This window comes from Hibiscus syriacus, unplaced genomic scaffold (genome assembly GCF_006381635.1).
Source record: "Hibiscus syriacus cultivar Baekdansim isolate YM2019G1 unplaced genomic scaffold, ASM638163v2 tig00113302_pilon, whole genome shotgun sequence".
NCBI classification, from domain to species: domain Eukaryota; kingdom Viridiplantae; phylum Streptophyta; class Magnoliopsida; order Malvales; family Malvaceae; genus Hibiscus; species Hibiscus syriacus.
In genome coordinates this window covers 432743-458209 of record NW_024063454.1, presented here as the reverse complement: position 1 = coordinate 458209, position 25467 = coordinate 432743, and the positions used below count along the sequence as shown (strand labels likewise).

At 32.8% G+C, this 25467-nt stretch overlaps 2 protein-coding genes across 2 annotated transcripts; both read left to right on the top strand.

The window, feature by feature from the left end:
* The first annotated feature begins 15452 nt into the window (after window positions 1-15452).
* Window positions 15453-16904, top strand: LOC120186174 (trans-cinnamate 4-monooxygenase-like). The gene is made up of 3 exons (XM_039190184.1): window positions 15453-15521; window positions 15641-15680; window positions 16088-16904. Exons 1-3 carry the CDS (start codon window positions 15453-15455, stop codon window positions 16750-16752), a joined length of 774 nt encoding a protein of 257 aa, XP_039046115.1. The 3' UTR covers window positions 16753-16904.
* Window positions 16905-19134: 2230 nt separating this feature from the next.
* LOC120186160 (reticulon-like protein B16) lies at window positions 19135-23088 on the top strand. The gene is made up of 5 exons (XM_039190176.1): window positions 19135-19406; window positions 21395-21575; window positions 21664-21805; window positions 22509-22578; window positions 22848-23088. Exons 1-5 carry the CDS (start codon window positions 19268-19270, stop codon window positions 23012-23014), a joined length of 699 nt encoding a protein of 232 aa, XP_039046107.1. The 5' UTR covers window positions 19135-19267; the 3' UTR covers window positions 23015-23088.
* The last annotated feature ends 2379 nt before the right edge of the window (window positions 23089-25467 follow it).

The window sequence follows — 25467 nt, the reverse complement described above, 5'->3', positions numbered from 1 at the left end:
GTTTTGTTGTGTTTAAACTTTGAAAACCGTGCCTTGCCTTGTTCCATTTATCTTCTAGGACCACCTCTCTCACTACTTGACATGTGTTTTCCCTGTAATGGGCCCATTTTTCACGCGTGGAACGTTGGCATCAGCCATCCGACTCTCTATAATAATGCCATGCCACCGTTTTCCAAGCTCCAAGACACCAAACCAACACACAACAAAGTTCGGAAAGTATAGAACAGGTTGGGCATGGAAACGGTATCGTTTCGTCACACAACTACGCATGGCATGGTCAGACAGATTCCGAAACCATGCCAAATCCATGGTGGTGGCGGTGACCAGTTGAGGATGCCATCAGGTTTTCGGAGTTCGAAGATGAAGGCAAAGCAAAGTTCAGTTGGTGCAGCAGCAGTAGTAAAGTGCGCAGCTTGGGAGACAGGGTTTTTGAAGGACTTAGGAAGGGAGCTGGAACAAGGAGGAGAAGACTGGAAGACATTGGAGAAGTGCAAGGAGGAGAAGGGAATGGTGGAGGTGTTGGAATGTTTGGAGAGAGAGGCAATATTGGAGACGACGATGGGAGGGATCCCCGTGATTACAAGAGAAGAGCCCACATCTTGATCACAGTTCGAGAGTTTTCCAGGCCCTCAAACAACATAACCAACCTACTCACTCCCCAAAACCTTGAATTTCTTTTAATTACAACCATAATCTTTAATCTTCTGCTGCTCACCCCACAAACTCTTCGATCTTCTTTTAATTGTATTAGTAGTGAGCTCTAAATAAATACAATGTTTGATGACTTGTTTGTAAATAAATACAGTGTTTGATGACTTGTTTATAAATTATGTAACATTCGTTTATTAAATTTTATAAATAAGCATTATATATTATTTACTAAACAATTAAACATGAATAGTTGTTTGCAAATTATGTAATGTTTGTTTATTAAATTTTATTAATAAAAATTATATATTATATATTATTTATGAAACAAATAAATATGAATAGAAGTATGTTTGATTTTTTTATATTTACAAATAAATTAATTGTTTAATTTTTATATCCGTAAATAAATTCTTTGTTTATAAGTTGTTTATTCAATTTTCTTTTTTAATTTTTATAATTATAATTTTCTATTTTCTATTATATCTTTTAAATATTAGAGAAAGTAGAAATTAAATCGAACTTATGATAAATTTTTAATGACTTAACTATAAAATTAATGCCCAAATTACATTTTTTAAATAAGTGTCTAAAGTATTTTTCAGACGCCTAAAGTTATAAATATAACACCTTTAGGTGTCTAATGTTACAAACGTTATCACTTTAGGTGTCTTGGTGTTAATGGCCATTAAAAAACCTGTTAAGTACACATGTTATAATATGATAATTTTAAAATTTTATTTTAGAAAAACTTAAAAATATTTTATTTTACAAAAAACCCTTTTTTGTACAATACAAAAAAATTAAACTCTTAAAATTTATTATTTTAGTATCATTTACTCCAATCACCAGTTATCTCCGGCCACCCATTCACCGTCGACGAATCACCCATACGTTGTCGACCACCCACTAACCGGTTACAACTCTTAATATAATCTCAAAACCTAAAATTTCCAAATCCTAAAATTTCAATCCTTAATCCTTAAAATCCAAAATACCCGATCCCTTAAATTCATTTGATTGATCGTGGTAATCAGTTGTTTAATCGATTATGAAAACTGACCCCTTGACCATTTGATCAGCCGATCGTTTAAATTTTGATCGTTTGGACATGAAAATTAAAATGACGAAAGGAGAGGGGAGGGAGAGGAGGGAAAACACACATTTTTTAAATAATATTTTTAGTTTTTTAAAAATAAATATTTTAAAACTCTAGGTTTGTGACACATGTTATTTAACGAGATTTTTTTAATGACCGTTAACATCGAGACACCTAAAGTAGTAATGTAACACCATATATCAGTACGACACACATTCGATCGATGTAGGATGCTACACGGAACCATCGGAGTAGCTGACTAACACCTTACTTTTTTCTTGTACTATAAAACAACCATTTCCACAAATAAAACATCCATGAAATAATATAATTTAAAACTTTATACTGGGGAGCTCCCAAAATAAATATTTATAATAAAAAATATTACAGACCGGCCCTTCATAAAATTTACGACTCAACTAATACAACAGGGTTTATAAAATATACATGTCATTCAAAAACTGCTGAGACGTACTCTGAATTTGCACTGGGTCTAGACCTTGATCTATCTACTACTCCTCGAACTCTCAATCTACAAACCTTTCCACAGAAAACAATCTGGCTCAATGCCACACTAACAACTAAAATATACTAAAAGTTTTCACTGAAATGCTTAAGCTATCAAGTCTACTGCTATCTAGTTTACTGGTTTGTTTTGTTCTACTTTAGTGAGTATACTCGTATACTCACTCTCTATTCTATGGTAGACATCATGGTGCGACTAAGGGTTCTTCATCTCGGAACTCACACACCCCACTAGTCTACTAAGAATGTGGCCCCCAAAATCTCTGCATCGGACACCACACTCTCAACTAGCCCACTCCTTGAGTGTTGGACCTTGTGCCCAAACTAGTCAACTTAAAGTGCTTTGTGCACTCCCTTAGGATATCCGAACTGAATATATACTTTCGACTCTGCTATCATTTCTAAAGGAACTCGGGTATCCTGGTCGTTTTCCCGAGCATTCAAACAAGGCTAGTCTTATTTCACCCTTCTTTATTCTCGTTTCTACGTTTGAATTAAACATCATTATTATTCTCACTTGAAGTCTTATGTGAGGAAATACTGAAGTGTTGGGTTACCTTAAGTCTAATTCCCATAAAAACTGATCTTTTTGCCCAAAACATATTGAAAGTATCGATACTAGCCCAAGAGTATCGATGCTTCTGCAAAAGTTTCGATACTTTATATAAGTACCGATACTTTTAAACATTATGTTCTGCCCAGTTTCAAGTTTCAAAACTTTCTAGGAGTTTTGAAACTATGACCCAAAATTTCGATACTCTTGAAAGAGTATCGTTACTCTTGCCCAGAAACTCACGAATTTGCCCAAAACAAAGAACAAATATCAATATTATCCCTATAGTATCGATAGTCTACCTGCAGAAGTCATAAAACACATATAAAAATGCTATATTTCAATCCCAAAGACCCTAGTGAGGTCCCCAAACATTCTTTAAAATCTTATGTGATTACAAGGAACATAAATAAGGCTTTATATCATGCTTATAACATAAATCATATAATCTACCATTAACATATAACACTAAGCTTCATAACTTACTCTTCAGCTATAACTCATTTTTAATGATCATTAGGAGTATGGAAGAGTTGATAATGTGTTACCTTGCTTCTTGCTTGCTAGAAATTCTCTCAAGCTAATCGTGGGGCAACTTATCTTTCTGTCTTGCTTTAGAGTTTTCTCTCACCTCCCTTACTAAACAAAGATAAGAAAAAGGGTTTATTAAACTAACTAAGCTCTTGGATTAAAGCTTAAGATACTCCAGGTAACTTGAATATACTATAACTAATCTTGGATTCATGGATCCCGTTAACTTCCATAAAATCCATTTTCTAAAACAAATTCTAAAACTTACAAAATAGAGCTTAAAACAAAGCTTGAAGGATGGACAAAAACATTCTTACATTGGCTAAACCAATATAAGATTTGAATGCTTGAACTTGACTTTTGAAAAGAAGAATAAATGGAAACTAATGGAAGGAAGAAGAAGAAGAAGAAGAAGAAGAAGAGTGGGTGAGATATTATGTGGAGGGTTGGTTTACGTGAAGGATATAAAAATGAGGGGAAAAGATATCAGCTTTAACAAAAAGGGTAATCAACACTTTAGGTCATTCTCCTATTTACTTACTTTTAAAACCACCACTTCTCCTAACTATTGGGCCTTACTTAAGCCCAATACCCTTTCTTAAACTACACTTTAGGTCCTTCTCCTATTTACTTACTTTTAAAACCATCACTTTTCCTAACTCTTCTGCCTTACTTAAGCCAAATACCCTTTCTAAATTATACCAACTATCTTAGGAAGTCTAATGGGCTCAACTTTCGGGTTTCGGGATACTAACCCAGGATTTGGGGCGTTCAGGTAACGTTTGTAACGTTAGACACCTAAAGTGGTAACGTTTAAAACTTTAGGCATCTAGATAGGCCGAAAATAATTTAAGCACATATTCCGAAAAACGGTATAGTTTGAATACTTATTTATACTTAAGCCTTTTTAAATTTAAAAGATTTAAAAACTAATAATGTAATTTTAGTTCTTTTTGAATATTTAAAAAATTTAAAGAAGAGTAATAGTTTAATTTCATTTCTTTTGAATATATAAAGAAACGTATTTGACGAATACATGAAGTGAACATCAATATTTAAAAAGTAAAGCAATAAATTAAGAAATACAAATAAAATGTTATTTAATTGGGTTCACTTATATATAGGTGATCAAAATGATGAAACTGAATAAAGAGTAGCCCGAATTTCACAACTGAATAAAAGAGAATACTGGCATCTTATATTGGGTTGAATGAAGTGATGTCTTCTAGTTGAGAATCAATTCCTAAAGTAATTAACATTATGAATCACCAATTGTAGAAAACGAAAAGCAATAAGATCCATAATGGATATAGGTTGAAGCCATATCATCATGTTCATGCTAATTGCCAAGCAAGACTTGAAAGTTAAATAAGAAAGCCTCTAATATCACATAAAACCCAGGCAATGCTTGACTTGAATGAGTCTCGTGACAGCTAATGGTAAATAATGAAAAAATGAAATAGTAAAATCACAGTAACATAGTTCTGTTACTCATTCCTTTCCTTTGGGCTAACATACTTTCCAACCTTTTCAATAGGAAATACAACCTGTTTAAAACCATACATTTGTCCCTGCTTAGGACTCTTTTCATATGGGATCCGATTCTGAAAATTTTCAAATTCTCATATTTTCTATTTCAATAAGTTTTCACACTCTAAAATTTTATAAATTCGTACATTTAAAAGTTTAGGTAAACTTTCATTTAAATTTCGAATACTTTTCCTCATTGAATTTAAAAAATATAATATTCAGCCACTTTTATTTTAATTTATTTAAGATGTGATCACTGATGGTTAATTGTCATTAGACATTTAATGGATTGCTAACGTGACACAATGAATATATAAAATTAAGCGTAAACTATAGCAATCACCATTTAACTATTACCCTCTTTTACCTTAACTGTCAATCTTTTAATTTAGTCAATCTGTCGGAACCGTCTTTCGGTTGGACCCGGAGTTGAGCTTCGACTTGAATTGATTGGGTTAGAGTCGCCACCGACCACTTTAAAACGAATTTAGGTGGGTCGGACACCATCTTACCTGATCTGCGTTGTATCAGAAACTTGTCGGGTTCGGGAGTCGGTTACGGTCAAGGAAGGATTAGCACCCTTGAACCGCCCTTTCGGTACTATGTAATTTCCAATTGTCTTTAATTAAGAAAGTTGTAAATCTAAATTAAAAGGTAAAAATAATGATCCAAATTGCTTACCTTAGATTGATTGAAAATGTATCATTTAAGAGCCAAAAGATGTGTTAGATAAAAGAAAAAAAATGATAAAGGAAGTAAAGAACGAATGGAATAAATAAAATAATGAAGGAAATACTGGAAGAAAAAAACAATGAAGAAGGAAAAAAAATGAATAGAACACATAAAAAAGAGGTAAAATTAATAAAAATAATGTAACAAATAAATAAAAATAAAAAGATAATATAAATAACCAAATAAATAAATAGAACGAATAAAAGAGAGATAAAAGATAAACGTAAAGAATAAATAAAAATAGAAAACAAATAAAAAATAAATAAATGAATGAATAAGATATAAAAAGAGGTAGAAATATGTAGAAAAAAGAAACTTAATAATAGTAATAGTAAATAAAAATAGTAATATAATAAAATGAAATACTAAAAATGAAATAAAATAGAAACGTAATTAAATATAAATATATATAATAAAGATAATAATAATATATATAATATTAAAACGTAATATGTATATATAAAAAATAGATAATTAAAAAACACGGGCTAAATTAAAATAAAATCAAGATCAGAGACCAATTAAAAACGAATTTGGGGCCAAAATAGACATTGTTAGGATTTTCGGAAGCTCGAATCGACAACCGAAACGGTTTGCAAAGAGGGGTCGGAATGGTTTTGTGTTTAGGGAGTAAGGAGATTGAAAGATAGAAAATTGCACAGCGATTTAGAGTGGTTCGACTTTATCAACCAAAGTCTACATCCACTACCTTAGCTCCTCACCAAGGATTTTCCAACAAATTCACTAATTTGTTCTTTCTTTTGAGGACAAAGAGATAACCTTACAACTCCCTAGTTTTTCCGGGCTAAACTAGAACCTTTCCCTAGCTTTTACACGGGCTAAGCTAGAACCTTTCCCCTTTACAAAAGGATAATAAGTGTAAACAAGAAAACCTCTCTAAGGTAGGTGTTTACAAGATTGAGCTCACAAGAACAAAATATTTACAAGAGAAAGATGAAATAAGATTGAAAAACTATTCTCTTGTTTGATTGCTTGGATAGTGTTCTCTTTCTTCTTCAAGTGTCTCAGCTTGTATTTATAGCTTGGAATGAGTTTGAAGTCGTATATAGCCGTTGGGGATGTTTTGGAGCCGTTTGGGGATGATTTTATACTCAAAAAGGTTGCCCAGAATAGAGGGAATCGGTACCCCTTCATAGGGAATCGATACCCCTTCATAATATTCAAATATTATGACCGTTGGGCTGTGAACAGGGGGGAATCGGTACCCCTGGGGGGGAATCGGTACCCCCTGGACATTCTGCTTTTCTCGGAGGCAAAAACCTGCAGGGGGTATCTGTACCCCCTGGGGGGGTATCTGTACCCGGGGTATCTGTACCCCCTGGGGGGGAATCTATACTCCCTGGGCAATCTTGAAACCCCTTAAAATATTTTTTGCTCAAATCCGAATTTTAATTGATTTTGAATTATTTTTGAAACCTTTAAAAACTTTGAATAAATTCAATTACGTCCAAAAACATTTTGTAAATTCAATTCAAGTCCAAAAACCATTTTGCCTTAAATTGTTATAAAAATAGTTTAACAATCTCCCCCTTTTTGATATAACAAAACATTTGAAAAATTGTTTTTGGCAAAACTCCCTTTAGTAAAATGTTTAATGAAAAAGATATAGTTTTGGAAAACATATGAAAATGTTAAGCTCCCTCTTTTCATTAAGAAATTGAATTTTTCAAACCATAACTTCTCCCCCTTTTTGTTATATTAAAATAATTCGATCTTTGAAGTTTAAAATAACTTTGGAGAGTAAGTAGAAATTTTACATTAAAAATCATTTGAAAAATCAAAGCTCCCCCTCAATAAATGTATTCCAAACAAAATTAAGCTTTTAATATCTTGACACTTAAACAAATATTTAATTTCTAAAAAGAATAACAAACATGTTTGTAGCACATTAATTCAATATATCCAAGTCTAAAATACTTTATGCAATACCAATTGTAGAAATTTGATATCAATACCAATTGTTAAAATTAAGTGCATATGCATAAAGTTTTCCAAAATGTTATGCATTTGAAAATTTTGATATCAATTGTTAGAGAGATATCATTTTCATTTAAACACATGCATAACATTCAAATTTAGGTCAAAAATTTTAAAATTTGTAAAATCAAAGTATTTGAAAAATGATATCAATTGTTAGAGAGATATTAATGCATTACAACCCAATTTTGACCAAAATTTATTATGATGAACTAAAAATTCTTAAAAATTAAAATAACTTTAAAATGTTCATCATAATCATCTTTTCACCATACATGAGATTAAAACAATGATGCATATCATTAAAACCAACTCATGCATGCTTAAAATCAAATGAGCAACCAAATAACCAAAATTAAAAGCATTAAGCTTAGAGGTTACCATTCCTTTTCATGTGTGGCTAGAGCATCTTGAATATCATCATTTTCATCACAATTGATTCCACACTACAAGAGACATTTAAGTAGATTTAATGACAATGTGAGCATATTGTCATTATTGAACTAAATGAATTATTTAAAATGATTCTTTTTCTTTTGTTAAGCATTCAAGCTTAACTTTTAAATCAAATTTTTTTTTTCAAAACTATCAATTTTTATTTTTGAAAGCTTTAAATCCTTTTTCAAAATTTCATTTTGGCTTTCAAAATCTATTTTTGTTTTCAAAAGAAAATCGTTTTCAATTTTAAATTTTGAAATCATTTTCTTATATTTGGAGTCATGGTCTCAAACTCCGAATATAATCTATTAAAAGCATCTTGTAACTCATCAAACGTATATGAATTAAATTCATTTGAGTTAGAAGATACCTCGGGCTCTTCATAAGCCATTAGAGACACCACATTTGTTGGTTCTTCTTTCTTGTTTCCATAGATTTCCTCGAGCTTATTCCAAAGCTCCTTGGCACTTGAACATGAAGAAACTCCTTCATAGATTTCAGGACCAAATGCACAAAACAACATGTTCATGGCCTTGGCATTAAGTTGAGATTTCTTCTGTTCTTTGTCACTCCGCTTCTTCTCCTTCTTCTTTGGAGAAGAGTAGCCATTCTCGATTATCTCCCATACATCAAGATCCATAGATTTCGGACCAAATGCACAAACAACATGTTCATGGCCTTGGCATTAAGTTGAGATTTCTTCTGTTCTTTGTCACTCCGCTCTTCTCCTTCTTCTTTGGAGAAGAGTAGCCATTCTCGATTATCTCCCATACATCAAGATCATTGGATTGGATGAATACCTTCATTAATTTCTTCCAATGATGATAGTTGTCTCCATTGAAGTATGGAGGCTTGTCCGTTGGTAGGGAGTCTTCCATGTGGAACGAGCCGGAGTGGAGGCCATCTTCTCGGTTGTGTCGGGAATGGTAGAGCTTCTTCTAGGATCATCTCAAGGTGGTTAAACCTTCTTAACGAGTTAGGCTCTGATACCAATTGTTAGGATTTTCGGAAGCTCGAATCGACAACCGAAACGGTTTGCAAAGAGGGGTCGGAATGGTTTTGTGTTTAGGGAGTGAGGAGATTGAAAGATAGAATTGTACAGCGATTTAGAGTGGTTCGACTTTATCAACCAAAGTCTACATCCCACCTTAGCTCCCACCAAGGATTTCCAACAAATTCACTAATTTGTTCTTTCTTTTGAGGACAAAGAGATAACCTTACAACTCCCTAGTTTTTCCGGGCTAAACTAGAACCTTTCCCTAACTTTTACACGGGCTAAGCTAGAACCTTTCCCTTTACAAAGGATAATAAGTGTAAACAAGAAAACCTCTCTAAGGTAGGTGTTTACAGATTGAGCTCACAAGAATAAAATATTTACAAGAGAAAGAAATAAGATTGAAAAACTATTCTCTTGTGTTTGATTGCTTGGATAGTTGTTCTCTTTCTCTTCAAGTGTCCTCAGCTTGTATTTATAGCTTGGAATGAGTTTGAAGTCGTATAAGCGTTGGGGATGTTTTGGAGCCGTTTGGGGATGATTTTTATACTCAAAAAGGTTGCCCAGAATAGAGGGAATCGGTACCCCTTCATAGGGAATCGATACCCCTTCATAATATTTAAATATTATGACCGTTGGGCTGTTGAACAGGGGGGAATCGGTACCCCCTGGGGGGGAATCGGTACCCCCTGGACATTCTGTTTTTTTCGGAGGCAAAAACCTGCAGGGGGGTATCTGTACCCCCTGGGGGGAATCTATACCCTCTGGGCAATCTTGAAACCCCTTAAAATATTTTTTGCTCAAATCCGAATTTAATGATTTTGATTATTTTGAAACCTTTTAAAAACTTGAATAAATTCAATTACGTCCAAAAACATTTTGTAAATTCAATTCAAGTCCAAAAACCATTTTGCCTTAAATTGTTATATCGAAACATAGTTTAACAGACATATAAGGAACACGAGGGGGGCAAAATGTGGTTTTCCCTTTCTTCTTCAGAAATACGCGGGTCACGCGTGTTATTGGGTCGGGTCGATGGTTCCACGGGTCTGATATATATGCTAAAAAAATTAAAAACCTTCATTTGATCCATTTCGAAAACCAAAGCCATCCCCTTTTCCCATTTTCTCTGTAATGTTCTTGAGTCTCCAAGAACAGGGGCCGTGAGTTTCCAAAAACCGACCATCAGCCGCCGCAAGCCGCCTCGCCGCCGCCGTTCATCGGCGGCAAAATCACGAAATTTTTTTATTTTCCAGGAGCTTTTCTCCTCCTCGTTTTGAAAATCAAGTTGGTTTTTCAAAAAAGGCCTCGGGTCGTAGATCTACAAAAATAATCTCGAACGAAAACGCCTTTTCATCGGCAAAAAGCTTCTCTATTTGCTTACTTTCGACTCGAAACACCACGATGGACGATAAATTTGACATGCAAAGGATTAAGCGAACGAAAAGGTAAACAACAATATACCTCGCTTTTATTTCTTGTTTCGAAATGTTGTACAAGTGTTCCGACTTTCTTTGTGCTTGCTATGGTGACTTTATGTGTGTGTTCGTAGTAATCTCTCTGTCCCCTGAAAAGCTCTAATTACATGGCTTTATAGTGATAACCTAGGCTATTTTTAGAGTTTTAATCCGAGTAAAACTCGGTTTGTTTGTGGTGATAATCCACGACTCTGACTTGGTTGTCTTTGTTGAAACACGTTCATTGGCGTTTGCTTGATGGCCGAGAGTCTTGCGCCGGAGAACTCGGATTTGTTGGAGATAAGAAACGTGCAGCCATGGGGAGTTGAAGGGGAGAACGGCGCTAGGGTTTCTGGAAACCCTAGCCTACTGGTCACGTGCCTTGGGTTGTTGAGGCGTTGGGTGTAATGTTGGATCTGGGCCACCTGTACTTGGGCCATTTATTATTATTTTATTTGTAAAGGGCCTGTACACAAACATAAAAAATATGTAAGTATGTATATTATGTAATGTGGTTAGAAATTATTATATGAAATAACATTATTTAAAACTGATGAAATTTAGTGTCTTCACAATCAAATCACTTAACTATTTAAATGTTATCAATCAAGCCATTTGTCATTAACATTAGATAAAATAGTTGGCGTGACAGTAAAAAAATTTGATATATTTACATATTTGGTACTCGTTACTTACGTATTTAATCAATGTAACATATGTCACCACATTAGAGATTTTTTATAATTTATTTACTTTAATATATTTTCAATTCAATCATTAGATAACATGTCATCAAATTATTTTGCACAGTGGGAATCAAAGCAGCAACCAAATGCATGATTTGGGTGCCCCTCTACCACTAGGGCAAACCTCATATTATGATATGATTTACAACATAATTTATTTGTGTATGCTAAATTGCCAAAAAAATGGTTAAACCGAAACTGAAACCCATAACGTTGTTTTATTGAGTTCCTCGACTATTACATGTCTATTTAAAAATATAATAAAATATACAAATGATCCATTGAGTAAAGGTCATTTCTTTGTTGAGTCCCTCGACTATTAAAAGTTATAAAATAGTCATCGGACTATTTATATATTCTAAACTCGTCATTTTTCGTTAAAAATTGATGATCATCTGAGCAAGATGTTAACCTGTTAACTGGGATATGATAAATTTTGATCCTATAACCATCTGATCCCACTATTTTCCATTCTCATGTACCAAAAATTTGATCCCTCAACTTTTTTTGAATAGTCCTACATGATATAAGATAATATTTGTTCATAATTAACTAATTGACAATACACACACCCTATAAACATATTTGCTCGAATAATATCTCTAAGGGGAATAATATTTTTTTTTATCACTAAGGTCACTTGATAGGTTGTACTAACGGGATCAAACTCGGTAAGGTACGAATGGGACGAAGGCATAAAGCCCTATAGATTCAATCAAGATATGAGAAAACACCACGCCTATACACACACACACTGATACTAGCATGGGTACATTTTTATTGGGTAAAATGACATCGAAATGGGTTCATTCTATACCCATTTCTCCAGTATCTAAAGCCCAAACAAATCCTAACGTGGATTCATCTGTTTAATATATTATTATTTTAATTGTTTTTCATTTCAAATATATAATATATATTTTTGATTACTTTAATATGGACATAAATCAATTAACAAATTTAACTGATGTAATAAATCGTAAGTTAATTTGATTAAATCAAATAATTATAAAATTCGATCTTATGTGTGAAGTTAAGTTTATGGGTGGACGATAGTGACCCCTAAAATTTGAATAATTGACATTTTCCTTTTAACTTTTCTAGAAACAATTTGGCAGTTTCATATCTTTTTAAAATTATCATCGACTATTCACTAAATAAATAAAATCATCATTTAGCTTTAATGTTTTTAATATTTTTAATTAAATTCTTTTATGAAATTTAAAAAATTTCTTCTTAAGCTTCAAACTTTTTAAAAGTTTTACTTTATATTGTTTAAAAAAAATTTAATCCTCCAGAATTTTTAAATAAATTTTCGAATTATTTTATCGTTACCAGTTAAATAATTAAACTTAAAAAAAAGATTGAATTTACTTAACCGATTGTATGCCCTTATCTACATAGGCAAGAGGATAGAATAATATTTGTGTGTGTGTGTGTGTGTTAAAGAATGTGGAAGAAGATGACAATTTTGTGTTGGAAATATTTAAATTTTATTATTAATTTTAAGTATTAAAATGCAATCTCATTTAAAAATTAAAGGGTAATGTCTTTGTCATTTGGATAACTCAATAAAAAGTCAAAGATGATACTTTGGCTTATAAATATACTTTGACGTCTTCCACAAATCAATAATTTAATTTGAATTATTTTAATATAAAATTTTTAGTTCTAATATCTAATTTTTTAAGATTTATTCTAATCTAACATAAAATTTTCAATTTTGAAGTAAGATGATGTCTATATAAAGTTTTTCGAGTAAAAATATTGCAATTAGGTGGATGAGTCGTATGAAATTTATGTTTGTAGGTGTGAAATGATTTTCGGGATTACTTTTAACTTATAGTCTTTAGTTGAAGATACCTTTGTTTAAATGTATTTAAATTTATAATTTTATATTATGATAACAATAGTGTCAATCAGATTAATGTTAACTAAATATTAATATTTAATAATTCTTGACTGAAAAAATATTAATTTAAAAAGGTATTGACTTAAATATTTTTTTTATATATTCTAACTATCCAATACGTATTTTACTGTTTCAAAACTGTATATAGTTGACTACGTACTAACTCCTAGTACGCTCATGCATAAGCATGATATAGATGTAGATATAATTAGCTATTTGGTTGAAGATAATATATATATATATATATATGGATTAGACTTACACTATGTAAAATCAATAAATTTTACACCAATTTATAGTAATTAGATTTAATTAAAATTTATAACTCATAAATAAATATTTCTTTAACTCATGTTAAATCAATATTTTTTTCCTTTTTAGGATTAGGTTTTATGGTTTAGGGTTCATGATTTAAAGTTTAAAGTTTATGTTTTGAGGTTTAAAGCTCAGGGTTTGGGGTTTGGGATTTGAGATAGGGTTTTAGGGTTTGATATTTTGGGGTTTGAAATGTGGGATTGGAGTAAAGAGATGTATTGTTTTATTGTGAGTTAAAAGATAGACATAATGTAACGTAATACTCCTAACGTTTGACAGTATTGTCAAACTTAGCAGTATTTTTTTGACACATTTGACCACTCAACGTTTCATTTTGGGTCAAAAAACCCCTCGGTGGATAAAAAACGTTAGTTAACTGACGGTCAACGCATGATACTGACCAAACACACACACGTGGACGGAGATGCTGACATGGCTTGTCCAGCTCATGGTACACGATGACGTGGCAGATCCATGTGGACTAAATACTGACGTGGCATGTCCACATGTGATGCCACATCAACAAATATTTTTTAAATTAATTAATAATTATTTTTTTACTAAATTTTTAACAACCAATCAGATATTGCCACGTGGCACAAGGGATTTTTTTTAATTAAATTAGAAAAGGAGGTATTAAACTTCCAAAAGATGCACCCAATGAGATTTGAACTTGAGTCTAGTGGATGAAAAACTGTCGTGCCCTAAACCACCAGACTAACTCACTTGGATATTATTGCTATTTTCACGCCCTCATAACCTTCAAGCTTAAATTGTCGTATTATATGAGTTAAGGTCTGACGGGACGTGTGGCCTAAGAAGCTTCTTGACACTTCTGGATCTTCTTTGCGACTAAGTAAGCTTTACCCAAGCCTAGTGAGCATGCAAACTCACCAAGGTTAGAACCAAGCCCTCAAGGCTTCTAGGATGCAGAATCTTTAACACCAACGTGGCTACTCCAAACCACCAAGGTTGGACTATGGTGTGAAAGTGCAAACACAAGTGTGGCTACTCCTAGCCACCAGGAGAGGCAACAAATACCAAGAGAAAGAACAAAGAACACAAGAACTAGAGTAAATGCCTCAGAGTTTTTTACTCTCTCCCAAGAGAACGGAGGAATGAATGAATGAATACAAATGAGAAGGAGAGACTCTCTATTAATAGTTGAGCTCCCTTTCAATCAATGACCTAGATATTTTACATCAACAGTTAAGATCTACCCAATTAATACAATATCCTTTAAATCAAGAAAACCCAACCCAATCCATCTAATTGCATCCATTAGTAGGATTCTTTCTTGGATAGGTGTTCACACTGGATATGGTAAAATTCCCCCACAATCTTCCTGATTTGTTGTCTCTTGTCATATTTACTGAGCTCTTGTGATCATCTTCGGATATGATGCCACTTTCCTTTTCTGCATGACCAATGTGAACGGGCTCCACAACATTCTCCAAGTGATGGGTCAAGTCTGGTAACCTTGGCAAGCCCACACTCTGCATAGAACCTCTTTAGCAGATACTTGTGCCAATGTCCCGGACCCAAATATCACGGCCCGTGACACTATGCTAATAACAATATTTAAAGTATGTTATAGCCATCAAAATCACAACACAAGCACTTTATAAACTTTTATTTTAAATTTATTTTTATTAAATTTAAATTACATACTATCTAATTAAATTCATATTTTAAACAAAACAAATTTATATTGTTACAATATAAAGTTTAAAATATGAATTTAATAAAAAATTCATATACTTTAGAATATGAATAAAAAAAATTCATATTTAAACATGTATTGTTATTAAAATATGAATTAAATTAGAGAGTATGTAATTTAAATTTAATAAAAAAATAAATTTAAAATAAAAGTTTATAAAGTGCTTGTGTTGTGGTTTTGATGGTTACAATACACTTTAAATATTGTTATTAGCATTTAGTCCATGTGGATCTACCACATCATCATATACCATGAGCTGGGCAAGCCACGCTAGCATCTCCGTCCATGTGTACGTGCTTGGTCAGCATCGGGCGTTGACCGTTTGTTGACTAACGATTTTCATCAACCGAGGGGTTTTTTTACCCAAAATAAAACGTTGAGTGGTTAAATGTATCAAAAAAATAATAAGGGTAAGTTTGACAATACTGTAAAATATTAGGGTAAATTAATTTACATTGTTGAGAACATCAATGTTGATGGTAAGAGCCCTGCTTTCTTCTTTGGATCATATGCTATGATTGAGAAGTAATTTAGATAGCTAATAAAAAAATAGAAATTTGGGTATTGGTCTTTCCTTCATGTTTGAAAGTTGAGCTAGATCTTAAGTGATTTAGGTAAAGGTGAAAGGTCAAAATCTTGTACTTGTTTCCAATTACCAACTCACCAAGACTTTTGGGTACTTAAATATTATAAAAATTCAGTTTGATCGTACGCATAGATGGGAATTTTTCATTGGGTTGCTTTAGTAGATAATAACATTTTTCTTCATGTTTTTGTACAACATTGGAATTTGTTAAGGCAAATTAGTTCACCTCTCAGCAATAATAATCGTTGTGGTCACAATTTTACCAAGTCTATGTACTCATGCAATCTGATTGAGATGCAGCCATTGAAACAACCTTATGGTCAATTGAATGGGGCATTGCTGAGCTTGTTAACCATCCTGAGATCCAGCAGAAGCTCCGCGACGAGATCGACACCGTACTAGGACATGGTGTGCAGGTTACCGAACCCGACACACATAAGCTTCCTTATCTGCAAGCGGTGATCAAGGAGACTCTCAGGCTCCGAATGGCCATCCCTCTATTGGTTCCACACATGAACCTCCACGATGAGAAGCTCAGGGGGTACGACATCCCCGCGGAGAGCAAGATCCTCGTGAACGCGTGGTGGTTAGCCAGTAATCCTGCACACTGGAAGAACCTTGAAGAGTTCAGGCCCGAGAGGTTCTTTCGAGGAGGAATCGAAGGCCGAAGCAAATGGGAACGACTTCAGGTATCTTCCATTCGGTTTCGGAGGGAGCTGCCCGGGGATTATTATCGCACTGCCGATCCTAGTTATCACGTTGGGACAGTTGAAGCTCCTGATCCTAGAGATCACGTTGGGACAGTCGAAGCTCGACACGACCGAGAAAGGAGGACAGTTCAGCTTGCACATTCTGAAGCATTCAACTATTGTTGCAAAGCCACTGGTGTTTTGATGGAGGTGGTGTTCTTTGAAAATCTGGATTTGATGAACTTGAATACTGCTTTGCTGGGTAAAAATTTGTAAGATGGATGCATGCTTGCATTGTTTGATAAAATCATTGTCTTAATTAAGCTTTTGACATATATTTTGTTAATAGTATCTTAGTCTTTTTATGTACGGAAACAGAGGCCGATCATGGTCCGTTCAACTCTCAATAAGAATTAGGCTTACTTTATGATATGCTATTTATTTATTTTCCTGCAACTTTACTGCTTAAACGGAAAGGATAAATACATTTATATATTATACTTTTCGTATTTAAATTTAATTTAAACGGAAAGGATAAATATATATCTCGTGTTTCAAAGAAGTAATAATTTGATGTAAGATCTTTTAACATTTTAATTAAATAAAACTTTTCTCTTTATTTTGTCTAAATAATAAATTAAATTATTTTTTTTAAAGTTAAGTCTCAAAATTTTATTACTTTTACCTCTACTCACAAGATAAAATTCTTTGAAGGTGGCCACTATATTACTTTGAAATGAATTAAATTCAAAATTCCTAATGTCAAGTTTATTATCACTGTCAAATGCTCATTCATCCTTTGTATGTCAGTATTATCTGTCAATTTTATGTCTTTCCTATTATTCTAGCTGAATGCCATCGACATCGCTGAATGACCACCCATCTATACTGGATCCCATTGTCATTTTATCCCCTTGTTGTTATTTCAAACTCCAAATACTTAAAACTTAAATCTCTAAATTCCCAATACTTAAATCCCAAAACCTATTATGATCATCGACTACCACTGCCCAATACCCACACTTCACGGACCCATATCGTATACTATCTCCGTTACCGTCATCTAAATTTTTTAAATCTAAGAGAACTAGGGTTTTATGAAAAATAGAAAAAATAAGATTTTTCTGCACAATTTGAAAATTTATTTTTAAATAAATAAAAAATTTAACAAATTAAACAAACCACGTGTCAAACACCGATTGGTTATTTACTTTTAATGAACTTTCAAAAGCCCATGAAGGAACTAATCTTAAAATGTTAATTTTGAAAACGTCATATAATTATTTTGATAAAAATAAATTTAACCATATAAAGTTAACAAGAAATATAGTTGTCACTTATTTTTAAGCTTAATGATAAAAATGTCCTTAATGTTAGGCTAAATAACTATTTTAGCCTCGTGATGTTCTAGTTGAATTATTTTGGCTTAAAACATTTTATTTTTGGGTAAAAAGTTTATCTGTAAATAGAATCCATTACTCAACAAACAGTCAACACTTCAAAAATAAGAGTTTTTTTGCCTTAAATTAAAATATTAGACCTATAATGTTCCAGAAAAAAAAAAGAATATATACTAAAGTGACTATTTAGTCAAACGTCAAAGACCTTTTTACCCTAACATAAAATATTGGGGTCAAAGTACTAAAAAAAAAAGAAATAAAAACCAAAATGATTATTTTGTCAAATATTAAAAGTATTTTTTTGATATTATACCTATTTTTAATTAAGCATTTATAATTTTTTATAGTTGGTGCTGCAAGAAAAATGATCTATAGTCGAAGAGCTATCTAGATAGTTTATCCTAATGGGGGAGTTTGGTTTACGGAATGTAAGATTACATTTGAGAATAATATTACTGGAATGTAACATTATGATGAGAATGTTATATTACCATGTTTGGTTTGTTTAGTAAGAATGTAAAATTACAGTGTTTGGTTGGAAGAATATAAGATTATTTAAATGTATATTTTATCAAATTATCCTTATGATATATATATTTTTTAAAAGTAAAACTTTGAATTATAAATATTTGAATGAAAATTCATAGAAATGTTTTAATTATTATGCTATCTTACTTTTGAGAAAAATATATTTAATATATAATTAATATATTAAGCTTATATTTTTAAATGATTTTAAGCATCATATTTATTTATATAAAATATAGTCTAATATGAAAAAATAATATTATGATCCCGAGTGAATAAAGATATTATTTTTCAGTGTATAAGATATATTCCTAATAACTTCAAGTTAAAGATTATTTTTTAAATAATTATATTTTTACAATCATATTATTTTTTTAATTCGTAAAATTATATATAATTAATATATTAAATATTAAAATATAAAATAATTTTAAATAATTAAATTTATTAATATTTATCAAATTAATTTTTTGTATATTATTATTATTATATTTATAATTTTGAGTAAAATATAAAAAATAAGAGTTGAAAATAATCATTATTAAAAAATTATAAAAAAAATTGAAGGATATAACATTCTAACTATTTTAACTAAAAATACTACTATTAAGAAAAAAATTATTCCCTAATAATTTTTTTCAAGAATCATACGTGAAAATATAAATCTAAAAAAAATTATTCCCATTAATAATATTATTTTCCGTCCACCAAACAAACTGCTTTGTTTGTCAATTCCGTGACAGATCGGGGACACAGCAATTTAGTTTCAAAGAAGGAAAACTCGGTGCAAGATTCGATTTTGTGAATTTTCTTCGTTCTGGGTAAAAGTTAAAGGCTGAAGAAAAGGACGTTGATCGCAATTGATGGAGAATTCAAGTAGCAGTGATGGGGAAGAGACAATAAATCAGACAATACCTTCCTCTCCTTCAACATCATCTTCCGATGGTTACCGTTTGTTTGGTCGTCAAGGTTCTCTTCACCAGTCTCTGGGTGGTGGTAAAGGTAAAAAAAGTTGCAATTCCAAAAAAAAAACTTCTGTTTTATTTTCCATTTTCACTTGTGTTTGTTATTGGTTTTAATGAAATCAACTTAGGTGATTCTTGGGGCACTTTGATTTTTGATGAAAAAATTGAAACATTGCTGGCAAAGAAAAAAAAAGCTACTCCCTTTTGAGACGATCTCTTTATTTGTAGTAGTTATCCATTTGTTCATACTGCCTAGGCAAAATGATTTGCTGCTTACAATCTAATTGGGTTTTCTTCTCTTTACTACTGTTCTACTTTGTTTTGTTTATCTATGTGGATTGTAAAAAATAGCTGATTCCCAGAACTGGAACAAACTCTTTGCTATAAATTGGTTTGAAATAAAGAAGTTATGTTGCTGAAGTGGAAATTTGTTGATTTCTGGATTGAAACTCTTCATGCATTGAATTGTGAATCTTGATAATGCATTGAGTTGTTGCATAAAGGAAGTTCATGGTGAGAGTATGCGTATAAGTCTAGTGACTGGTGAGAGTATTTCTTGTGGTCTTGACAAATCACTCATTCAGTGAAATTTCTCCACAGGCCAACTCGATCAAGAGAAATTTCACTAAAAATAGATGGTTTATGAAGACCAATTGAAATACTCACTCACCCTTATACCCAAAATATCATTTGCACTTCCTATATTCTTTTAGTTCACTTACTTTATTTCTCCTTTGTTTCTACTTGACACCTGGACATATACTATTCAGCCTAGTTGCATAAACCCTTGTGTGCCTAGTTGATTTATTTTGCCATTTTATCTTTTACTTACAAATGGTTTATTTTAGCTCTGTCTTTGGGCTATATTTTACAACAATTTAGTGTCAAAGTTCTGTTTATGATGCTAAGAAACTTATAGGGTTTATCATGATTGCGGTCAATGCGACATCTACAAGAAGTTGAGAATTCAGATGGCAAGAAAAAAATAGTAATGCATGCAGGGATGTACATGGTTCATGAACCAAGCAGATAAGCTAAAATATGGGAGTGAACTAAGTGAGTAAGCAAAAAAATAATGGAAGCTTATTCAGAGAGTATATTGGGGAAGTGTGCTTATCATTTTGGTGCATGTCTGCATCAAATGCCATAAGCATAGTCAAAATGTTTCATGCTACAATTTGGTGCATTATTAAGATTTGCACGCTCCAATTCAGTGCTTAGAAAGAAATTTCTAGCCACCAATCAGCAAATCTTTGTGATATTTTTTTCTCTTTCCTACAACAGAAAGATGAAGTTAATTTTCTATTGTTTTTCAAAGATTTAGATTTTTTTTACATGGTCCATGAGCCTAGCAGATAGGCTAAAATAAGGGAGACAGCTGAGTGAGTAAGCAAAAAAATAAAATAAAAATAAAGGCAACTCAAGCAAAGAGTTTATAAGCATGTGGATCAGTTTGGTTCATTATTAAGTTTTGCATTCACCCACTAATCGACAAATCTCCATCTTGGCATGATAAATTTTATTCTTACAAGAAATGCAGAAGCAAACTTGCTATTGTTTTGCACTGGTCCAATTGTTTATTTATTTCTGCGAGGTGAATCCCTGGAATATCCTCCCTCTCTCTCTCTTGAAGGATGATCATGGGGTTTCTTGGTAGAGGAGAAACAAAGCTGATATTCTTCTTTAGTTGTTTGCTCCAAATTGTGGATTGACATAAAAGCTGAATTTACTTTTCCTGATGGGAGACAATCCTTGAAAGCCAAGTGTCCTTTTGCCTGTGCTCATTCAATATCTATCTTCAATGTTTTTTTTATTCTATTTTTGTGTGAATTTGTGGCTTTTAACAGTTCACCAACATTCTTTTAATATAATTACTAAATAGTGTGATGTTGGAAAGATCCTGTTGTGTAGTGTGGTATTATTTCTGTAAGATTATTTTCATGCTCTGGCTCATTATCTTGTCACCCTTTTAAATGCATTTGTTTTATGTGATAAATTAACAAATTTTGCTTCTCATGTTCATAGCGGCTGATATACTCTTGTGGAAGCAGTGGAGTGTTTCCCTTGGTGTCATCGTTGTTGCTACTGTCGTTTGGCTCATCTTTGAACGGTCTGGATTACCAATCTTATCAATATGTTCAGATGTTTTGCTGATATTAATTATAGTGTTGTTTGTCCGTTCCAACTATGCTTCTTACAGAGATAGGTAATACTAATATTGCTTTTCTATATGTTGATTTCCTTTTAAATACTGAAGTGGTTCTGACAATGAAGTTGGTATATTAATTGAGCAGACATTCACAAACATTACCAGAACTTGAATTGTCAGAAGAAATGGTTAACAATGCTGCAGTGTCGTTTCGTGTTAAAATCAATAATGTGCTTCTTATGGCTCATGAAATAACTCTTGGCAAAGATTTTCGGGTTTTCTTCAAGGTCAGTTAGATCAGCTGTACTTAATATTCTCTGCTGCAATATGCACTGACACAAACGAAATTAGAATTAACATTGAAATAGAATTGTATGTATAGATATTATGGTATTGTTGCTGGAACTGTGATCAAGTTGATATGCTATTTTTTTCTATTATTAGTAAAATAGTCATTAGAATTTGGCGTGTCTGCAGGTTTGGGAAGTAAGAATGGTGGTTTTACTGATTATGTTTACCTTTCGATTAACCCCCAAACTCCACCCTTTTGGGGTCAATCTCATAATTTTAGGGATTTTGGAATTGAGTATTGTCCTCCTTTTTAATAAATAGATCAATTAAGAATGTGTAGTCTCCATTTCTCTCTGTTGTCTGTCTCCTCCTAAACAAGGTTTGATCAGCGGAGCTTGCCATTTTAAATCTGATTTCATACTTAAACGCCCTTTTCTGTGAAACAGTTGATATAGCTTCCAAACTGCTCTTCTGGCAAGCACTCTTCTTAATTCTAACCTTTTGTGTTTATTACCAAGAGGTTGTGTTGATACTTTGCATTAGGCCTCTATTTTCTTTATGCCAATGGACCTTCATGGTATTTTGTGTAATTTCCTGAATTCATCCCCACTTTTTCAATCTCACTTGACCTGTCCTGGTCTACAAGCTTCTAGCGTTTCTGTTGCCTGATAAAGTTTTCGAACTTGATTCATTTGGCAGGTGGTGACTTGCCTGTGGCTCTTGTCCGCCATTGGTAGCTATTGCTCTTTCTTCACACTTGCCTATATTGGTAAGCAATTTCATCTCTCTACTGAATGCACATTATCTTTATTTTGATTCATTGGCATGATTAATTATTATTATTTGTTTTGTTAATCAAAAACCTTGTTAGGCTTTAAGCCTACTTGACTTGATGGGATCTTTGGTTTATTTGTGCTTTTCTTTTTAACTAATTAATTGCCAGATGGGAGACATGTCGACGAACTTTCTCGCCTTATGTATAAGGAGTCATAATTATTTACTCATTTCAATTAATCTATTTGTCATTTCCAACGGCAGGAACCATCCTATCGGTTACGTTTCCCGTCTTCTATAGTAAATATGAAGAACATATGAACAGATACTGTAGAATGATCCACCGAAAGTTTTCCCAGCAGTATAAGATAGTAGATGATAGTGTGACAAACAGAATCCCCCGCAGTTTATCAAAAGATAAAGACATCTAATTCTCACAGTTTACATAGATGTTATGAGTAGTCGTGACTCGTGCTGTAATCTTGGACTTTCACTGCTGATGCAAAGTAGTCGTGATTCTTGTTACCTGTTACGTTAGCTACACGTTTCACCGTCAGTCGAGTTGCAACATTTGCTAAATGCTTCTTCCACATTAGACTGGGAAGAAAAAAAAGTAAGATCTCTGTAACCGTGCTATTCCTGGACTTGTTTCGTGTTTTCGATTCTTTGAAGAACCTCTATGCTGTGCTTGGAGCTCCTGCATTTGTTTGGTTTGTAGAGTTAATTAATTAGCGTAGTCGAGCCGATGTATCAGTAAAATCTGGTAAACGACACGCCAAGTTGATGTCTTTGTGTTTTATGGATATATGTACACTGAAATTCAAAAGCATGTAGCTCCAACTGCACCTGTTATTTTAATAGAATAAATATTGCTATAATTTTGATGAAAAATGAAATATAATAACAAGAAACTTAGTGGCAGTAGAATCATATATTTTACATTAATGTTTGAAGATGTGAGATAATATTTTTTCTATAAAAGTAAAGAGTTGAATATCATACATAAAAGTAAATGATATATTATTTAAAAAAGCTTCATGCATATTATTATTATTTAGTGTCTAATAGACATTAATATTGAAGTTTTGTCTGTAACGTTTGTTATCCCCTACGACAATCATATGTAAAAAAACAAACCACAAGACTTCCTTTGGTGTAAATCGACGACGGTAATAAATTGTAAGATCATCAGTGATGATGAGGAGAATGATCCACTTCAGTCACTCCGATTGAGTTAGAGGTATGATGTAGAGTTTCATAAGAGATCGTTAGTTTCATCGTTGGTGACGAGCATGAGAGGTTCAGATAGGGATGACAAAAAAACTCGAATCCGACGGGGAAAATCGAATTAAACGGGGATGGGGACGGGGAAGGGGACGATAATCCCCGCCCTGATACCTGTCCTGATAAATATTAAATATATATATATATATATATATATATATATATATATATATATATATATATATTAATAAATTTAATTTAAATTAAAATAAAATATATATATAATATTTATATATTTAATTTAAATATATATATACCCGGCCCGATACCCATTTAAATTAAACGGGGATACACGTTTCCTCGCGATTTTTCCCGATTATCCGATGGGGATCCCCGTTTAAATCCCTACGATTTTTTAAGCAGTGACGAGTATGTGTTTTTTTAAATGGGGACGGGGGACCAATACCCAGCCCGAACCCGGCCCGTTGCCATCCCTAGGTTTATATAAAGTTGCAGTATGTCTAGAGGTTGAACATTGTCGCAAAAGGCATTGAGGGAGGTGCTTTAGATTTTTCAGGACCCGCTACAGATGCAGGTCCTTGGAGCATTTTGTGAGGAACTGTCCTTTTTGGATAGTGATGGTTTCACTCGAACTCGGACAATGACTCTGATAACCCAGCATGGCATAGGGTCTACATAGAGAGGCGTCAGCGATATGTTTGTGCAAGAGAGTGGAGGAGCAAATCAACTTGTTCCTAGTTTAGATGCATGTATTCCAACTTTTCGGATCGTCGTAAGGTCTGTTGACGTCATAGATGAGATGTCAGGTATGTTATCATTTTTGGGTGTATAATTTCACATTAGTAGACTTTGGTTTGTGCTTTCATCTGAGCGTGATGTGGAAGAGTTAAGAGAGTAGTGGTACCATTTAAGGATTCCGATATGAGGGCCCATGTACCTAGTCCGATGCAACTTAGTGTGGGTAGACAAAGTTTACCTTAAATGTCCGTTGAGGGCTAGGTCATGCATCATATCTGACCTGATGGAAGGGACCATCTTGATCTGATGTAATCTCGATATGGTTTATTTTTCAAATGTGACATTAATTAGAGACTCGAGGATTGCGAGCTTAGCAAGGAGGGCGCACAAGTTATTTGTGTGTGTTAATCATTAGCATGTGTAATGGATTATCGAAATATCATAAGAGTCATACCAAGGCACTAGAGGTAAGGTAGGTGGACGTTTCTCTAACGTTTTGGCAACATAGACTCATCTGTATACCCCATAGAAGTAGGTAAACTGGATGAACGTTCCTGTTGCAAGTTGTCCACTCTTGTGGGTATTATAAAATGAGTGCGGATATATGTGTGCAAGTATACACAATCGAACAAGTAATAAAGTGATAAGTAGAATATCGTCTTCATAGGGAATTGGAAAAATCAAATAGGTTTGTCAATGCACTTTACTTTGTCACCTAAGTAAAGGTAGTGATGGTATGTACAAATGATAATGCTGTGGCAAAATGAGATGGATGTTGTGGAAATGGAATGGTGGTATGGTAGCAAATGGATATATCGCGGCAAAGTGGATGGAAATGTCGTGGCAAATTCAATTGTGATAAGTGCAAACAATTAGAAATGTCAAGGCAAAATAAAATGCA

Bases quoted from the DNA above. Each gene is read 5' to 3' on its own strand.
- LOC120186160 (XM_039190176.1), top strand. From the start codon at position 19,268: ATGGAGAATTCAAGTAGCAGTGATGGGGAAGAGACAATAAATCAGACA. The intron at 21,576-21,663 runs GTAATACTAATA...TTAATTGAGCAG, and splicing joins TATGCTTCTTACAGAGATAG to ACATTCACAAACATTACCAG. The intron at 21,806-22,508 runs GTCAGTTAGATC...TTCATTTGGCAG, and splicing joins ATTTTCGGGTTTTCTTCAAG to GTGGTGACTTGCCTGTGGCT.
- LOC120186174 (XM_039190184.1), top strand. From the start codon at position 15,453: ATGAGCTGGGCAAGCCACGCTAGCATCTCCGTCCATGTGTACGTGCTT. The intron at 15,522-15,640 runs GTTTGTTGACTA...GTAAAATATTAG, and splicing joins GTCAGCATCGGGCGTTGACC to GGTAAATTAATTTACATTGT. The intron at 15,681-16,087 runs GTAAGAGCCCTG...ATTGAGATGCAG, and splicing joins TGAGAACATCAATGTTGATG to CCATTGAAACAACCTTATGG.